This window comes from Ovis aries, chromosome 25 (genome assembly GCF_016772045.2).
Source record: "Ovis aries strain OAR_USU_Benz2616 breed Rambouillet chromosome 25, ARS-UI_Ramb_v3.0, whole genome shotgun sequence".
Lineage (NCBI taxonomy): Eukaryota > Metazoa > Chordata > Mammalia > Artiodactyla > Bovidae > Ovis > Ovis aries.
The window spans coordinates 15104797-15121815 of record NC_056078.1 but is presented as its reverse complement, the minus strand read 5'-3'; the positions used below and the strand labels follow the sequence as shown (position 1 = coordinate 15121815).

General features: G+C 39.0%; 1 protein-coding gene across 21 annotated transcripts in view; it reads left to right on the top strand.

Annotated features, from left to right (window-relative positions):
* ANK3 (ankyrin 3) overlaps positions 1-17019 on the top strand; it is a 755525-nt gene that overhangs the window by 653263 nt on the left and 85243 nt on the right. For all 21 annotated transcript variants that reach the window (XM_060406459.1, XM_060406456.1, XM_060406452.1 and 18 more), the window contains 2 exons: positions 9146-9252; positions 14562-14786. In XM_060406459.1, the coding sequence (XP_060262442.1) occupies positions 9146-9252; positions 14562-14786 (332 nt within the window). The remainder of the gene's footprint in view (positions 1-9145; positions 9253-14561; positions 14787-17019) is intronic.

The following is a 17019-nucleotide window of genomic DNA, read 5'->3' as shown; positions in this document are numbered from 1 at the left end:
TTAAAATCAATCTGATTTGGAAATCCTTAGAATGCAACTTCATTTTGGTTTGTATTCGAGTCTCAAATAAGTCTTATGGGTAATAAGATTTCTAGAAAAGAAATGCTTTAGAAAAAAAACCCGGTTTACTAAGCTCTTAATTTTTTTTTTTTTTTTGCTTGAATCAGCTTTTCTTTTATGGAATCCATTTATAAGGTGTACATGATGTTTTGAAATATATCTGCATTGTGAAATGATGTCCATGGTCAAGCTAATTAACACATCCATCACCTCCCATAATTATCATTTTTTGCTGTGTGGTGAGAACACTGGAGATCTACTGTCTTAGCAAATTTCAAGTGTTTGATACGTTTTTATTCATTGCAGTCATTGTGCTGTGCTTCAGGTTTCCAGAATTTATTCATCTTGTAACTGAAAGTTTGTTCCCTTTGATCAATATCTCCTCTTTTCCTCCACCGCCCCACTCCCCAGCCTTCAGTAACCACCACTCTAGCCTCTGTTACTGTGAATTAGACTTGTTTTAAGATGGAACCCATTTCTTTCTGTTTTAAAAAAAATACATATCTCCCCTCTCTTTTGGATCTCCCTTCTCATCTAAGTCACCGCAGAGCACTAAGTAGAGCTCCGTGTGCCGTGCACTAGGTTCTCGTTAGTCGCCCATTGTATGCATAGTGACGTATATACGTCAGTCCCGATCTCCCAGTTCACCCCTTTCCCCCTTGGTATCCATTCATTTGTTTTCTCCATCTCCGTCTCTATTTCTCCTTTGCAAGTAAGATCATCTGTACCGTTTCTCTAGATTGCAAACATATGCATTACTATACAATATTTGTTTTCTCTTTCTGATTTACTTCAGTCTGTGTGACAGCCTCTAGGTCCATGCACCTCTCTGTGAATGGCACAGTTTCCTTCCTTTTTATGGTTAAGCAGTATCCCACTGTGCCACAGTCTTCTATATCCATTTCTTTAAAAGATACTTCCTAGTAGTTGTGGTAGATGTCCAGATAGACCTACTGTGTATCTCAGCAGTTTTCCATTTCATTCAGTATCTGCCACAGGTCACAATAATTACAGTAATCAGGGCAGCACCTACCATTCCTTTTATTAAATGTGTCACCTAATCGCATGTATTCAGCCGCCTTATGGACTAAGTATTATCGTTCCTGCATCACAGACAAAGAGCCTGGGGCTGAAAGGGGTGTTTTACTTGCCCATCGTCACATTAGGTGATGGTTGGTGGTCCGGCTGAGAATAGAGCAGATCTGATGACTGCCTGAGTCCCTTCTGCTGCCACCCCTTAGGCCAGATGCCACTGTCACAAGCGAAGCATGGCAGCCTGAGGGAAGCCTTGTCACCTGGAAGAGTCGATGTTTAGACCAGAATTTGTCGAGACCAAAATGGCACTTAATGTTTGTTAATCCAGCAGGCTACTCCCTATAGTCTAATAAAAACATACGCCAGCCTAAAAAACTACACAAGGGGCTGCAGTGTTACATAAATTTAAGAAATAGATTCAATTATAAAAGATCTGGGAGTATCAGGATTATTATTATCTGTGTTTTTGTTTACCTAGCAATTTAGAATCTTCACACCATCTTCATACTCCTGGGGTCGTTGCGTGCTCACAGTGAGTTTGGACAGTTAACATTATCCACCACTACTCTAATGCAGAAATAGAGGTTCAGTGAGGGTTTCTGACTTGCCGCTCATGAAGTGAGGCAGCCCACCTGAAGCCCAATCATCTATTCTCTGTCTAGGGAATCTGACACCCACGTGGCCCTGCTTGACATGTGGCTGTAGGCTGAAGTTATCCTTGGGTAATTACTAAAGCCACTAAGTGCTGGGTAGTGACTTTTGACAAGCTTGTGCTCTCCCGGGTGCCCAGGCTGCTTACATCATCCAACTGTTTCTCAACTAGATCGTGTTTACAGGTTTTCCGATTAGATGCACTGAGTTTTGCCTGTGACCTGTTGCTGTGAGCTTTACCTGGTGCCGTTCACGTTAGCAGTATCCAGACCACCAGTTCATCTGCAGGATGACCTCCTGCCGGGGGCAGCCACGCTGATGGACTTACCTGGTGCCATCTGACACTGGGGGCGGCAGCCTGGCTGCCTGCACCCTGGAGCATTAGCCGATATTGGAGTTAACTGGATTTCTCTTTCTTTTCCTTGCAAATACTTTCTCTTCTCCTGACACTTTTCTTCCATGCCTGCACATATATTTCCAGGCCTGGGCATTTGGGTGCATCCTCATTGGTGAAGCCAGTGTGTACTTGTTATCCTCTTTGCTCTGATGAATATGGCTGGTGAGAAACTATTTTGGGAAAGTATGAAGCTCTTGGAGACAGTGATATCATCATTATTCAGGCTTTAGACTCTATTGAATAATGTGCATTTTGATTTTAATAGTATCCTTGACATCACTTCCAAGATGAAAAATGATGTGCTTAATCATAATCATTTTAGACTTGGGGAGTAAAAGGTCTTAAGTCAGTGTGAACTTTTCCTTAACATAGTGTTTTAGGTACTGAGTATATACTTTATCAATTCCTTGAAATCCCTCTCTGAACCTCAGTTTCCTCATCTGCAAAATGGTGTAATATTACCTCCTGAGGCTACTCGGTCCTGAGGATTCAAACAACACGTGAATGTAAAGGCCTAAGGACAGTCCTTAACGTTGAGTTGATAGAGTTGCTGTTAACATAGAAATTTAACCAAGACTAAGGCATTTAGGGTTAATGCTCAAAATTCTCCAAGCCAGGCTTTAGCAATATGTGAACCGTGAACTTCCTGATGTTCAAGCTGGTTTTAGAAAAGGCAGAGGAACCAGAGATCAAATTGCCAACATCTGCTGGATCATCAGAAAAGCAAGAGAGTTCCAGAAAAACATCTATTTCTGCTTTATTGACTATGCCAAAGCCTTTGACTGTGTGGATCACAATAAACTGTGGAAAATTCTGAGAGAGATGGGAATACCAGACCACCTGACCTGCCTCTTGAGAAATCTATATGCAGATCAGGAAGCAACAGTTAGAACTGGACATGGAACAACAGACTGGTTCCAAATAGGAAAAGGAGTATGTCAAGGCTGTATATTGTCACCCTGCTTATTTAACTTCTATGCAGAGTACATCATGAGAAACGCTGGACTGGAAGAAACACAAGCTGGAATCAAGATTACCGGGAGAAATCTCAATAACCTCAGATATGCAGATGACACCACCCTTATGGCAGAAAGTGAAGAGGAACTAAAAAAAGCCTCTTGATGAAAGTGAAAGAGGAGAGTGAAAAAGTTGGCTTAAAGCTCAACATTCAGAAAATGAAGATCACGGCATCTGGTCCCATCACTTCAGGGGAAATAGATGGGGAAACAGTGGAAACAGTGTCAGACTTTATTTTGGGGGGCTCCAAAACCACTGCAGATGGTGATTGCAGCCATGAAATTAAAAGACGCTTACTCCTTGGAAGCAAAGTTATGACCAACCTAGATAGCATATTCAAAAGCAGAGACATTACTTTGCTGACTAAGGTCCGTCTAGTCAAGGCTATGGTTTTTCCAGCAGTCATGTATGGATGTGAGAGTTGGACTGTGAAGAAGGCTGAGCGCCGAAGAATTGATGCGTTTGAACTGTGGTGTTGGAGAAGACTCTTGAGAGTCCCTTGGACTGCAAGGAGATCCAACCAGTCCATTCTGAAGGAGATCAGCCCTGGGATTTCTTTGGAAGGAATGATGCTGAAGCTGAAACTCCAGTACTTTGGCCACCTCATGCGAAGAGTTGACTCATTGGAAAAGACTCTCATGCTGGGAGGGATTGGGGGCAGGAGGAGAAGGGGATGACAGCGGATGAGATGGCTGGATGGCATCACAGACTTGATGGACGTGAGTCTGAGTGAACTCCGGGAGTTGGTGATGGACAGGGAGGCCTGGTGTGCTGCGATTCATGGGGTTGCAAAGAGTCGGACACGACTGAGCGACTGAACTGAACTGAAGGCATTTAGAAGATACATTCTTCTAACTGAGTGGGGTCTGTTGATTTAATATAGGCATCCTGTGTCTATAATTGTAAAGGGCCAGTCCTAGCGCTGGAAATTGTTTTTGCCGTGTTTTCTCTACACATTATCAGATTTTAACAAATGGGCTCATATAAATAAAAGTCCTTTGAAAAGTAGAAGTGACTTTCAAAAAAGAAAGGAAAAATAGAAGCAACTACACATACTCTGAAAGTCTTTGAAAAGTAGAAACGACTATACCGTGCCAACACTGGCCTTGGTGCCTGATCTCAGGTGTACATTTTCACTTAATCTTCATCTCAACCAGTTGTCAATTTGAAAATAAGGGAACTTAGACCGAGAAAAGTTAAGAAACATTCTAAGAATCTTAAAACCAGCCAGTAGTGCTGGGGCATCTCCAAGTGGGCTTTCAATAAGGAAAGAAAAAGAAAAGTCAAAGGCAAAATATCTCCTTCATTCCTGGTGTAGGCCAGCTTGAGTGTTGTCTCTGACCCAAGTGGGCCTTAGTAACTGCACCCCTGGGCAGACCCCCTACCCAGTGGCCAGCATCAGTGACCCGGGACAGGCAGCCCTTTCACGAAGTTCCGCGTAGGGGAACAAAGCACGTGGCTCTCCTCTGTGACCAAACTCAGGCCCGCAAGAGTGAAAACTGCATCTGAGCAGAGCCTCCTAGCTGCCTTTCCCAAATCTTCCATGAAGATAAGTAAACCACATTTCCAGGGCTACAGTGCCTATAAAGGGACAGAGTGAGGCCTTCAGTGACACAATTGAGCTGCCTTTCCAAAATGGAAAGCTTACAAGTGGGAAAAGTGCTCTTTGTTCACAAATGGCAAAGATGATTTTCAAATCCAAGTCTGTGACTCAGCTCTAAAGCCCGGCTTTTCCATTAAGCCCCGGACACACCCCTATTTGCTATGGGAAGTTTGAGAGCCGTCTCTAGTTCATCTTTTTTTTTTTTTTTTTTTAATAAGTATGGTGTCTTTATTTTTTAATTTTTTGGCTATGCCTCGCCGCGGCATGTGGCATCTTAGTTCCCCCAACCAGAGATTGACCCTATGTGCCCTGCATTGGAAATGTGGAATCTTAACCACTGGACCACCAGGGAAGTCCCTCTAGCTCAGCTTTTTCGAGCTAGAGCATGTGGTACCATGCACAGTGACGTGGCAGAACATTTTGAAATTCATATTGTTGATTAAAATAAGTAAGCAGTTCAAGCGGCACATTTCCGTTTTAAGTGAATGTAGCCATTCCCTTCTCCAGGAGATCTTCCTGACCCAGGGGTCGAACCCAAGTCTCCTGCACTGCAGGCAGATTCTTTACTGTCTGAGCCACCAGAGAAGCCCAGTCTGTAGAAAGAAGTATTCAGAGACAAGTAGCTTGGAAATGAAGCTACCACCTCATCTCTATAAAAACCATAGGTTCAGATGGCATGCCTTGTTTCATATTTCAGTGAATGCATTGTGAGAAGAGCCTTTTGTTTGTCTGTATTTTGGTTATTAAAATTGTTAGGCCTGCCCATAAACCTCTGCAAAACTCTATGGAAAAAAAAACTGGGACAAATGTCAGGACATATGGCCAATTGTTCTGAACAGGCCTTTGTGTTTGTTCATTGTACACTGGTTCACTTGTGTTATGACAGAGTTCTTAGGAGTGGGGAGAGTGAGGGACCCAGGAAGGAGTCAGAGGGGTCCCCACGTGCTGGCACACTCCTGCCTGCATAAATATTACATGACGGCAGTGTTACCTTTTTGTGTGATATAATTGATCATTTCAATAATTAATGTCGCCAGTGCATGTTTCTAAGAGGACCAAGAGTAAATAATTGACTGTAATTACCAAAGAGGAGTGATATTATTTATTTATTAGAGCTTGAAAAAAATGGGTCCTCAGGAAAATAACCTTAAGGCCCCAAATGTAGGAATTTTAGTTTGCTAAAAGATTAAGCAGCACCACTACTTTGCATTAAATATTTTGCCCTAATCTGGACGTGAGTTGGGCTTCCCAGTTGGCAGTACTGGTAAAGAACCTGCCTGACAATACAGAAAACTTAAGGGATAGGGGTTCAATTCCCCCAATCCCAGGGGTTCAATCCTGAAGCTCCCCTGGAAGAGGGCATGGCAACCCACTCCAGTATTCTTGCCTGGAGAATCCCATGGACAGAGAAGTCTGGTGGGCTATATAGTCCATAGGGTCGCAAAGAGTCAGGACATGATTGAAGCAACTACGCATGGAGGCAGTTCTTTGGGGTCTCTAAAAGTCAGTAAGATTGGTAAATGAGGCCAGACTAAAGCCAACATCTAATCTTTGGTTAAACCATAAAGAATGTGGGCACTTTCTGAAGTGATGTATTGCTCTTTGGGGATTAGGAACCTGGTTCTGTAAACTTTCATGAACATTCATTTCTTCATTCCCCTAACATCTGGGTAGGATAGTGACTGCATGTAAGTGTTCCACAAATTATTGTTCTGTTTGATTTCAGGGCTATTCTTTAATGTTTATAATTCACAGTAATTTAGAAAATTTGTTTTCTTATCAAATATACACACCAATAAAAAGTCATGTCCTGTTATCAGACATGCTCATTTGGATTAAAAGAACCTCCATATACACCTTCAGCCCCTTCTCTCCAGAGACAGTGACTTGGGTTACCTTTTGATGACTGAGTATTAAGCTCACAGGGTACTCTGCATGGTAGACGACTTGCCCTCTGTGACTCCCACGAAAGAAATGAACCTGGAACATTTCACTGGAAAATTTCAGAGAAGACTGTCCATTCTCAGCCTCCAGGCTCCATCCCTAACTGTCTATCTGGGAGACCAGTAAAGGTAGAAGTTTGGGTCTGAGCATTTGGTATATAAGCTTTCAGTTAATCTCCATTTTCACTATGGCGCCTTTAACCTTCTCATCTTCTGCCTCTGGTCTCTATAACCTCTAACTTTCTGCCAAGGATGATGGAGGGCAGTTAGTTATTTGGTGACAGATAAATCAGTGAGGGGCTTGTGAGGATCATATCACTTTTATAGAGACTTTCAACCAATCCTTGTTTTCCTGCTGATGTGTTCTCTTGTTCTCTTTGTGTGCGTGTGTGTGTATGTGTGATTTAACACTCAACTTCCGTTTTACTGGGGTTTCCATAGAAAGTAGATCTTTAGCAGGATGAAAAATGAGATTGATATCGTTTGTGGTCGTGAAATACTATCCTTCATCAGATTTGGAACCTTCTTAGTGATTCTGTCTTCAGACTTAGCCTCTACTTTATTTTCCTCTTCTTCCAAGAGTCCGGTTACACATATGTTAAAACTGTTCACTGTGTTCTACGTCTCATACCATTTTCTGTATTTTTCATTCTTTTAAACTATCTACCCTTGACACACACATACTACTATATTTAAAACAAATAACAAGGGCCTACTTTTTATAGCACAGAGAACTCAGTTCAATATTCTATAATAATCTAAATGGGAAAAGAATTTGAAAAAGAAGATGTATGTATATGAAACTGAATCACTGAACTATACACCTGACACTAACACAGCACTGTAAATCAACTGTAGCCCAGCATAACATACAATTTTTAAAATCTGCCCTTCATTTTGTATGTTTTTCCACTTACGCTTCCAGTTTACTAACCTTATTTTGTGTCGTGTCTACTCAAGAACTCACATTATACTGAGAACTGGACAAAGACCCATTGGACTCTTTCTTCTACACATTCCAGGGCTCTGTTGAATTATCCAACTGTATTTTCTCTATCTTTTCTATTTTCTTACACATACTAATCATAGTTATTATGATGACTGTAATGAAAGTTCTTATAAGCTTCCTTCCAGATATAGGATGACTTGGGATCTGTTTACAGTGTCTGGGTATCTTTTTCTGGTTTTGTTCATGTGCTCTGGCCACCCTTGGCAGTTTTGCATTGCATGCTGGACATGACGTATTAAAAACGAGCTTGTAGACACGACACACCCAGCCGTGATATATTCCTTCACAGAGGAGTCACTATCTCTCTGCTCTGCAAATAGAGGGGTGGTTGAGTCTTCTAATCAAATCAAGACTTTGCTGAAATGAGGCTGGTTTGAAGCCCTGTTAAGCCTCAGGCAGTCTCTGAACTGTCTCTGGCCCTTCAGGGTCCTGATTTGAAATTCTGGTATGATCTTTGAGGCCCCACCCCTTCTAAGTCTCAAACTCTGAATCTTTTTCTCATGAAACTGCCCCAAAGCTCTACTATGCCTTTTAGAAATTTTCAGGTTGGTTTTTCAGCTTCCTGTTCTGCACAGCCCCAGAATTTAGCAAATGTTCTGAACGGAAATCTGTAGCGTGCTTGAGGCCACCCAGATCTCCACCAAAACTCTTTTGGTTTTTGTATTCCCTTACAGGTAGCCCCTGTAGGCACAAAGCCCAGATTCCATCTGCACTGGTAATTGACAAATGCCCCCAAGTTAAAAATGGAAACAAAAAGTCAGCTCATCTTTCTGCAGGTCCCCTCCTCGCCAAGTACAGGTCCTCCAGTTTTGCGCCTCAGTTGTTCTCTGCTGCCTGCAGAGACAGATGATTTCCATACTTATCTGGTGTGCTTAGCACAGCACTAAGCTGCTATGGGCTTCTCTATCCCACTTGGAAATAGAAGTCATCAAGATTGATTTTTTTTTTTTTTTGAGATTCAGAAAAGAAATTTACAGTTGTAGGATTAACTTAAGAGATTTTTGAAGTACTTAAAATCGTGGTTAAAATTACTTCTATGATCTTCCTTGTGCCATGCCAATTACTCAAGTGGTTTCTTAAAAGACTGAAATAATAGAGCATATCAAGGAACTTTATTTTTTAATTTTTGAAACTGCAGTGTAGACCTATAGAGGAATATACAGTTAGGCCCATGGATGCAAAGGACTGATGACGCTGGTTATTTTATATAAGGGACTTGAGCATCCCCGGATTTTAGTATCCACAGGCACAGGTGGGTGAGGGGTGTCCTGGAACTGGTCACCGGAGGATAAAAGAGATGACTGTAAGAAAATGCTTATTTTGAATGTTGAACTATCTGGACTGATGGAGACATACAGGTATATTTTATAGGTGCAGAGAAACCACTGTCTTGGGCGAGTTGCTGACATAATATATTGTTTATTTTTCAGCATCTAACATTCACAAGAGAGTTTGACTCGGATTCTCTTAGACATTACAGCTGGGCTGCAGATACCTTGGACAATGTCAATCTTGTCTCAAGTCCTGTCCATTCTGGGTAAGTAACCAGGAAGTCCCTTCTCCTGTTAAATTAACATTGCATTTATCATTTGCAGTTAAAAATTCACATTGGCAAGTTTCACATGTGTTAAATATTGATCTTCTAAAGGACTCCATTAATGAGTATACGTGGCATATATTTGTAAGTCATTAGTAAATTTTTTTCTAGACAAGTCTGCATATCTGTTTTTATTGACAAAAGCACAGTGTTAGAAAGGAAATTAATAAAATGCTGGTGCATAAAAATTGCCTGGCTATTCTGGCACTACTTTTAGGCCTTTCATTTTGCATTTCAATAAAAAAATTTTAGTATAGTCATTTCTTTTCAATTTTACTTTATTCAAATGTTTTTTCTGAGTATATTATTTTCCTGAAATAAAATTATGATGAAGTTGTATTAAAGCTTTTTAAATAAATGAATTTTTAAAAGACAAGAAACAGTAAATGTACCAATGTGTGTGCACCAGAAGAGCTATAGTAAAAACCACATCAAAGAGGCTCCTCTTTGTTGCCCTGTTAGTCAGCAGGCAGCTAAGAGGTGACCTGCTTCAACTGCTAAATTGGTAATTACTGTATTTTTAGATATTGGGTTCTTTGCCTAATAGGTAATTAAAACTTCGGATAATCGATATGTATACAAATGGGAAAGAGATAATTTGAAAATTTCAAAGTATTTTCACCTGTGAAATTGATGTTTAGGCCATAAATTAATTGTAAGTCTGGACAAGTACAGATTCATTTTGAATTAAATAAGTTAACTATGATTAACATATGTGAAGTGCCTTATATATCTTATGAAGTATTTTTTGCTGCTTTGAATTACAATAAAGTGTGATGGCTAACATAGCTAGTGCTTGTCATATATCTGGCATTGTGCTAAATCTTTTCACATGTATTATTTAATATTTATTTGAACCTTAAAATGACACTGAGATAAGTTTTATCATTATTTCCATTTTACAGAGGAAAAGTCCTAAGCTCAGAGTAATGCTACAAATTATTTAAAGAATTCTTACACAATTACGGCTTGTAACATCACAGTTGTAAAACACAAGTCACCACAATGTCATTTAAACAGAAATAATTTACATGCAAGTGCTTTATAAACTATAAACTACATGGTGGTCTTTGAGTCATCAATTTTACATTTCTTTAATTCAATTAGAAAAATTCTTAATTATAGTAATATTAATTTTTAAACTGCTTAAAATATTTACATGATTTATAGTAGATGTATATGGGTCTAAAACTGCGAAAGCAAAAAAAAAAAAAAAAAGAGTTGAGAAGGAAAATATAAAACACCCAGAACACATTCATTCAGTGGGCAAACATACTGAGTTTTTTGAACCAAGTTTAGTGAATCGCCACCATGTTACCAAGATCTAGAACCAGCACCTTGTACTCTACATAGGAAAGAAAAGTCCAAGGGTTTAATTTAGTAAATTGAGAAGCTGAGGCATCGTAGGATAATAAAATCAGAAATGAGCTTTCCTCTGCATTGGACACAGTATAGTATTTGAATATGCAACTTATCTCTCTTTCCCCTTGAATTCATTGACGACAGCAGACTTCTTCAGGGAAGGAAAGTAATAGCAGCTAGTTGGGCTTACTTGAAAAGGAGAATACACACTGGTATACACTTGGAACTAGCTCACTAACGCCAGGTCTATGGAGTAGCTTGTACGAAGCCATATGAGGCAAATCTCTTTCCAAATTGTCCCGCAAATGCCAAATGCCTTGGTTTTGTTTTCTGATGGTTTTTATTTTTCCTTTGCTTATCATTGACATTTTCTGTTGCTTGCTTCTAATTATCTTACATTAATTTTCCCATTTGCTTTCTAAATTATTTTGCAGCTATTCTTCTCCACTTCCTCAGTATGATTCAAGGTGATAACTGTGTCTTTTATGTGAATCATCCCTTTTTGTATTTTTAATTTATGTGAATTCTCCCCACAGATTGTGTCAGTGTCTGTAAGTGTATCAGCATTTGTCATCCTGCTGTTCCTAAAACTAGAAACATTCATGTGTTAGTTATAAAATCATCTGTAGAATTCCTGCTTTAGTTTAAATATTAATAAGATACAATGAATATGTTTCAGTATTACGTTTTCATTTGTTTTTGTAAGTTATAGTGCATGAAATTTTATTTTGTATACAACAGGTAAGAAGTGAAGTTGCTCAGGCCTGTGAGACTGTTTGCGATCCCATGGACTGTATAGCCTAGCAGGCTCCTCCGTCCATGGAATTTTCCAGGCAAGAGGACTGGAGAGGGTTGCCATTTCCTTCTCCAGGGGATCTTCCCAAGTGGGGAGGGAACCCAGGTCTCCTGCACTGCAGGCAGATGCTCTACCCACTGCACCACAGGCAGGAGTTTAAAAAACAAATTTCTGTATTTCATGATGTTCTTGAATAATAGTACTCAATATTCTGCTTAACATTTGCCCCATATTTCCTCAGTCTTTTGGCTCTATAAAGCTAAAAACCTTAGAACAAGAAATAATCAGTAATGAGCCCCAGCTATGTGCTGGGTGCTATGCAGAATATAAACAAAGAGATTCTTCCAACTTGTCATTAAAATCTTCTAAGCCATGGTTTTTCCATTTGGTTCTGATATTCTCTGTAGCTGGGGTATTTTTATATTGACACTGGTAACCTTCTTACACTACCTTCAGTGTATATATGTATATATATTATATACCTTTAATATATATTTCATTTATTTATATATGTATAAGTAAATGAAATTTATCACTCAGTTGTGTCTGACTCTTTGAGACCCCATGGACTGTAGCCCTCCAGTCTCCTCTGCCATAGGAATTCTCCAGACAAAAATACTGGTGTGGCTTGCCATGCCCTCCTCCAGGGGATCTTCCTAACCCAGGGATCAAACTTAGGTCTCCCACATTGCAGGTGGATTCTTTACCGTCTGAACCACCAGGGAAGCCCATGATATATATTTCATGTATTTATATATGTATATATTTTTCCATATTTTTTTCAACGTTAATAACCAAATCTGACCTAGGCAATTTCTCAGCACACCTAACAAAATAGTTTTGTTTATTGGTTTATTCAATAAACATTTACTGTGTGCTTATTATGTGTGAGAATCATGCTCAGCTCTGCAGGTAGAGCAGTGAACAAGACAGACCTGATCTGAATTAGTATGTGTGTGAGTGAGAACCGGCTGTTTGTTGCCAGGGTGAGCAAGGCCCTCTCAGTGTAAATACTCCAGTGTTTATTTGTACCAATACAACTGCATTTTAAAACGCAGAGTTTATCTTGAGACATTTTTCATTCATTCTGTTAGTTAGTCCCAACCACACATTGCTTTTTAACTACTAAAAGCTAGGAAAGATCAGATTTTTGTCTTGGGCTTCCTTACAATATTGCCACATGGTCTTCAGTACTGGGTAAAAAGTGGTTGTTAAGCTTGTACATGTCTAAAGAAATGAAGGCTCCCAGAGTAGCTGCAGGGGGGCCCTGGATCATTCAGCACTGGAGACAGTTCATCTGGACACTTGTACAAGTGAACGAGGATCTTTGTTTTTTAATAGGAGAGAGTTTTGTTTTTTGTTTTGTTCTGTTTTTGAGGGGGTCTGTCTCTTGCCCTCATACTTTGAATATCCCTGTGATTCCAGCCTCTCAAAGTAGATACAATAATATCAAAACGTAAAAACCATTCATTAATCCAGAGGAAAATGGCTAAATCCAAAATGAGCAAAAAGGTATGAAGTTGATGATAACTTCACTGATGACCACAGTTGGTTCTGAAAATCTGCTGGGCTGAAAGGTGATCCCCATGCGCCTGCCTCTCTCCATAGGGATGGTGGGCAGATTTGCTTCTTTGAAGAGGTTACTCTTTGAAGGTCAAGAAGCATCACTCTTTAGGAAGGGGTCTCCAGCTAAGACCTCCAAGCAGAGTCTGAAATCTATCTGGGGGGATGTTAGAACTGTTTGACAAAAGAGTAAACAGTAGAGGATTTTGATGGATGGGATTGTCCGCCCCCACACCCACATACACACTCCAAATACTGTAGATATTCAGACAGTTTTCTAAATATCAACATTTGTTGCTCTTCCACAAATAAGCATAGTTTCATATGTGAGAACTAAAATGTAAAAATATATGTTTCTGTTCCCCTGTCTGACTTGCGCTCTTCCATACGTTGGGCTCATTGCTTATGTTTACTAGAGTGCTTTACAACCCGGTGACAAAGGTGGGAGGAGTCACAGAGGTCTTTTTTTCATGAACATATGATAGGAATCAAGATATTACCCAAATAAGCTTGGGATTAGCAGATACAGACTATTATACATAGGGTGGATAAACAACAAGTTGCTATTGTCTAACCCAGGGGACTATATTCAGTAACCTGTGATGAATCATAATGGAAAACAATATGAAAAATAATATATATATATGCATAACTGAATCACTTTGCTGTACAGCAGACATTAACACATTATAATTCAACTATTTGCCAATAAAAAAATTTTAGATACTACCCAAATATGACAGTTAATTCTTTACATCTTCATAGCTATAAGCACAAGCAGATAGTTTTTCTTCCCTAGCTTTAATATAATTATATTGAGACAGAATTATATAGAGATGTTTTCTAAAAAGTCAGTTCAACAATTTTTGCATTTCTGTAAAGATACTCAAATGTAGGTTATTTTAAACAGTTTTTAAAGCCAAATTGATACCGAAAAGATTAAATCCCTTTCCATCAAAATTGCCTTAGTTGATTTTATTTGTTTCTGCTTTGTGAAAATAGTAAAAATTAGAGTGTCGGTATGATTAAATATACATTTATTTTCTGAGTTGTTCACATTTAAGACATACTGTGGAGTGTCATCTTAACTGCTGGGGGAAGAGATTCCATAGTCAGCAAATGGCTAAAACCATGTATAGTTACAATGACCCTTGAATATAATTTAAACCACCCACAGCAACCACATATAGTGGTTTTGTTTATGGGACTTTGTTTTTAAATGCAAGACAGTCCTTTAATAGCCAGTTTTTATTCCAGCTTTGAAACATTCACTATTCCTTTAGTTTGAGCATTGACAGAGTGAGTGACTTCTGTTCAGAGGCCATTTGCCAGCAAAAATAAATTGTCGTGTTTTACACTTTTGCTCAGTTCACAAGCTGAATGCATGTTTGAGGTGTTTACTTCCAGTTTATTCTTAAAGAGAGGAAATGCTAGCTACCTTGTCTGTCTCTTTAACATCTAACTTCAGAACTGACTGTGAAGATGCTTTGTGTCTCTCCCTGACTCAGCCTCTGATCTTCCTCTGCAGGTTTCTGGTTAGCTTTATGGTGGATGCTCGAGGGGGCTCCATGAGGGGAAGCCGTCACCACGGGATGAGGATTATCATTCCTCCACGCAAGTGTACGGCCCCCACCCGCATCACCTGCCGTTTGGTAAAGAGACATAAACTGGCCAACCCACCCCCCATGGTGGAAGGAGAGGGATTAGCCAGTAGACTGGTAGAAATGGGTCCTGCAGGGGCACAATTTTTAGGGTAAGTCATTTTGTCAATTTTCATCTTGGCCCTTATACCGCATCTTTGATTTTCTTTACCCTTGTCAATTAAATTAAATCTATTGAGTTAACTATTAAATCTATTGAGTTGGACCATTTTGATCGATTACAGCATTGGTGTAGAATCAAAGGTCACAAAGCTATGTAATTCTGTGAAAAGCTGAAAGGCTGGCACTTCCTTAACTCAGTTTGCTGGTCAAAGCTTTTACTAACCGAGAAGCATGCTCTCTGCTCAGTGAGTGCACGGAACCCCAGCAGCCCCCGTGGAAGTCAAGGCACCACTCTGACACGTGACATGTTGAATAAATGGCTATTTTGGGTACATGTCTTCTTAATGATAATTTTTGGGGGAAACAATCCATTGTGATCTGGTACTTTAAGAGAAAAAAATGAATTTATTTTCTGAGGTGGCACTTGGGTGCAAACCAGGCAGGCTCTGTCATGACTGACAGTTTGTTCACAGTTTCCCCTTCTTGTTTCTCTTCCTGCTGCATGGATGTTATTCAGTAAACTGCATCTTCCCACCAATCCTCCCCCTGTAAATGAGGGTGAGAGCTTGGTTAGCCGAATCCTGCAGCTTGGGCCTCAAGGAACAAAATTTATTGGGTAGGATCTTTATAGACAAGATACAGAATGTTTACAATTCTTTTCCATTTTCAATTTTTTTCTATCACACCCATGGTCTTATTCTTGTCTTAATTTTATTTTCAGTTTTTAATGCTTTCAGTTGATGTGTGTCACTGAAAGAAAAAATGAAATCATAGTGGCTTGACTTAATGTAGCACCCACCGCTACCTCTCTTGTGCTTTTCAAGCATGTGGAATTCACTGCAAGCATTCTGCTTTCATAACTTTGTGCTTTTGTAAAATTTACTTTCATTTAAAATATTTCAACTGATTATGGTAGTTTTTAAGATAGACTGAAGATCTAATTTTAACCCAGTGTAAGAGAAGGTATTTGCAGACTCTGAATCAACATTTGCTATAAATGATATATATGTGTGTGTATATATATATATATATATCTGTGTGTATATATATATGTATGTGTGTGGAGTTACATTTTTTTTAAGTACTTATTCATACTAAGTAAACTTTATGGACTTTGAGAAGGAAAATCAATAAGTAAACTGATTTTGAAACAAATGTTGGGAATACAAGATATTTAAAGAAAACCAAATAGGCAGCAGGTAGAATATTTACTGAAGTTATTAAATCGTTTTGTTTTCTTCTGTTTAAGCTGAGATGTGTTGGTATTCGTCTGTCTGCTTGTCTGTCTGACTGGTGTGTTGGCCTTGGCAGTCTGCATGAAGAAACCTGTTATGAAAACTTATGCTTGGCTTTCACCTTGGTCCCAGACCCTCGCTCATTTCTTCTCTCCAGTATTGTTGAATGTCATACACAAAGCCACATCCCTTAAATATTTACAGTGACAGTATCTGATACATCAACCTGCAAAGATTGTATCTAGTTCTCAAAAAAAAGAAAAAATTAATGTCTGATCCAGGTGTGGTTAAAAATATGGTCAACATCTTAATAACTCTTGAAATTACTAACACTGTTAGGAATCGTTGAATCTGTTTTTATTCATCAAAAAATAAATGCATTATAAAAAATCTTTCAAACCCTTGATTTTAATTAACGAGCAGTATTTTGCCAAAAGTAAAATTTTCATACCTATCATCCTATTTTAAGTGAATGCTTTTGTAATAACTCAAATATTAATATGTTTTATGTCATTTGGTCATTACAACTACTATCACTTTTTATGCTGTTACCTATTTAAGCCTGTACCTTCTTTTCCCACTGTACATAATCACATAGGCTAAGAGGTGAGGTTACATACAACCTCTGTAGGAGAATAATGATACTGTCTACTTAAATGTCATAAAATAAAGCTGCACAATCCAACTACATAAACTGTGTGTGATTGTGGTCTGCTTACTTCCATTCATCTTTTTTAGCATTTATCCTATTTTAAAATTTAACAGAATTATTCCTGTGCTTGATTGGCTAGCTTCAATTTGCAGCCATCTTTTTACATTCTTTTGCAAAAGGACACTGTCAAAGATTAACAGATTGTTATATGACAATTTCAAACCAATAGTGCTTTTTCAGAAAGTTTAATTCCTATGCAGGCTAACAAGAGTGAGGAAATTAAGCTGCCCATTTCGTAACTTAAAAATTAAAGAAACTCTCTTGACTATACAGGCC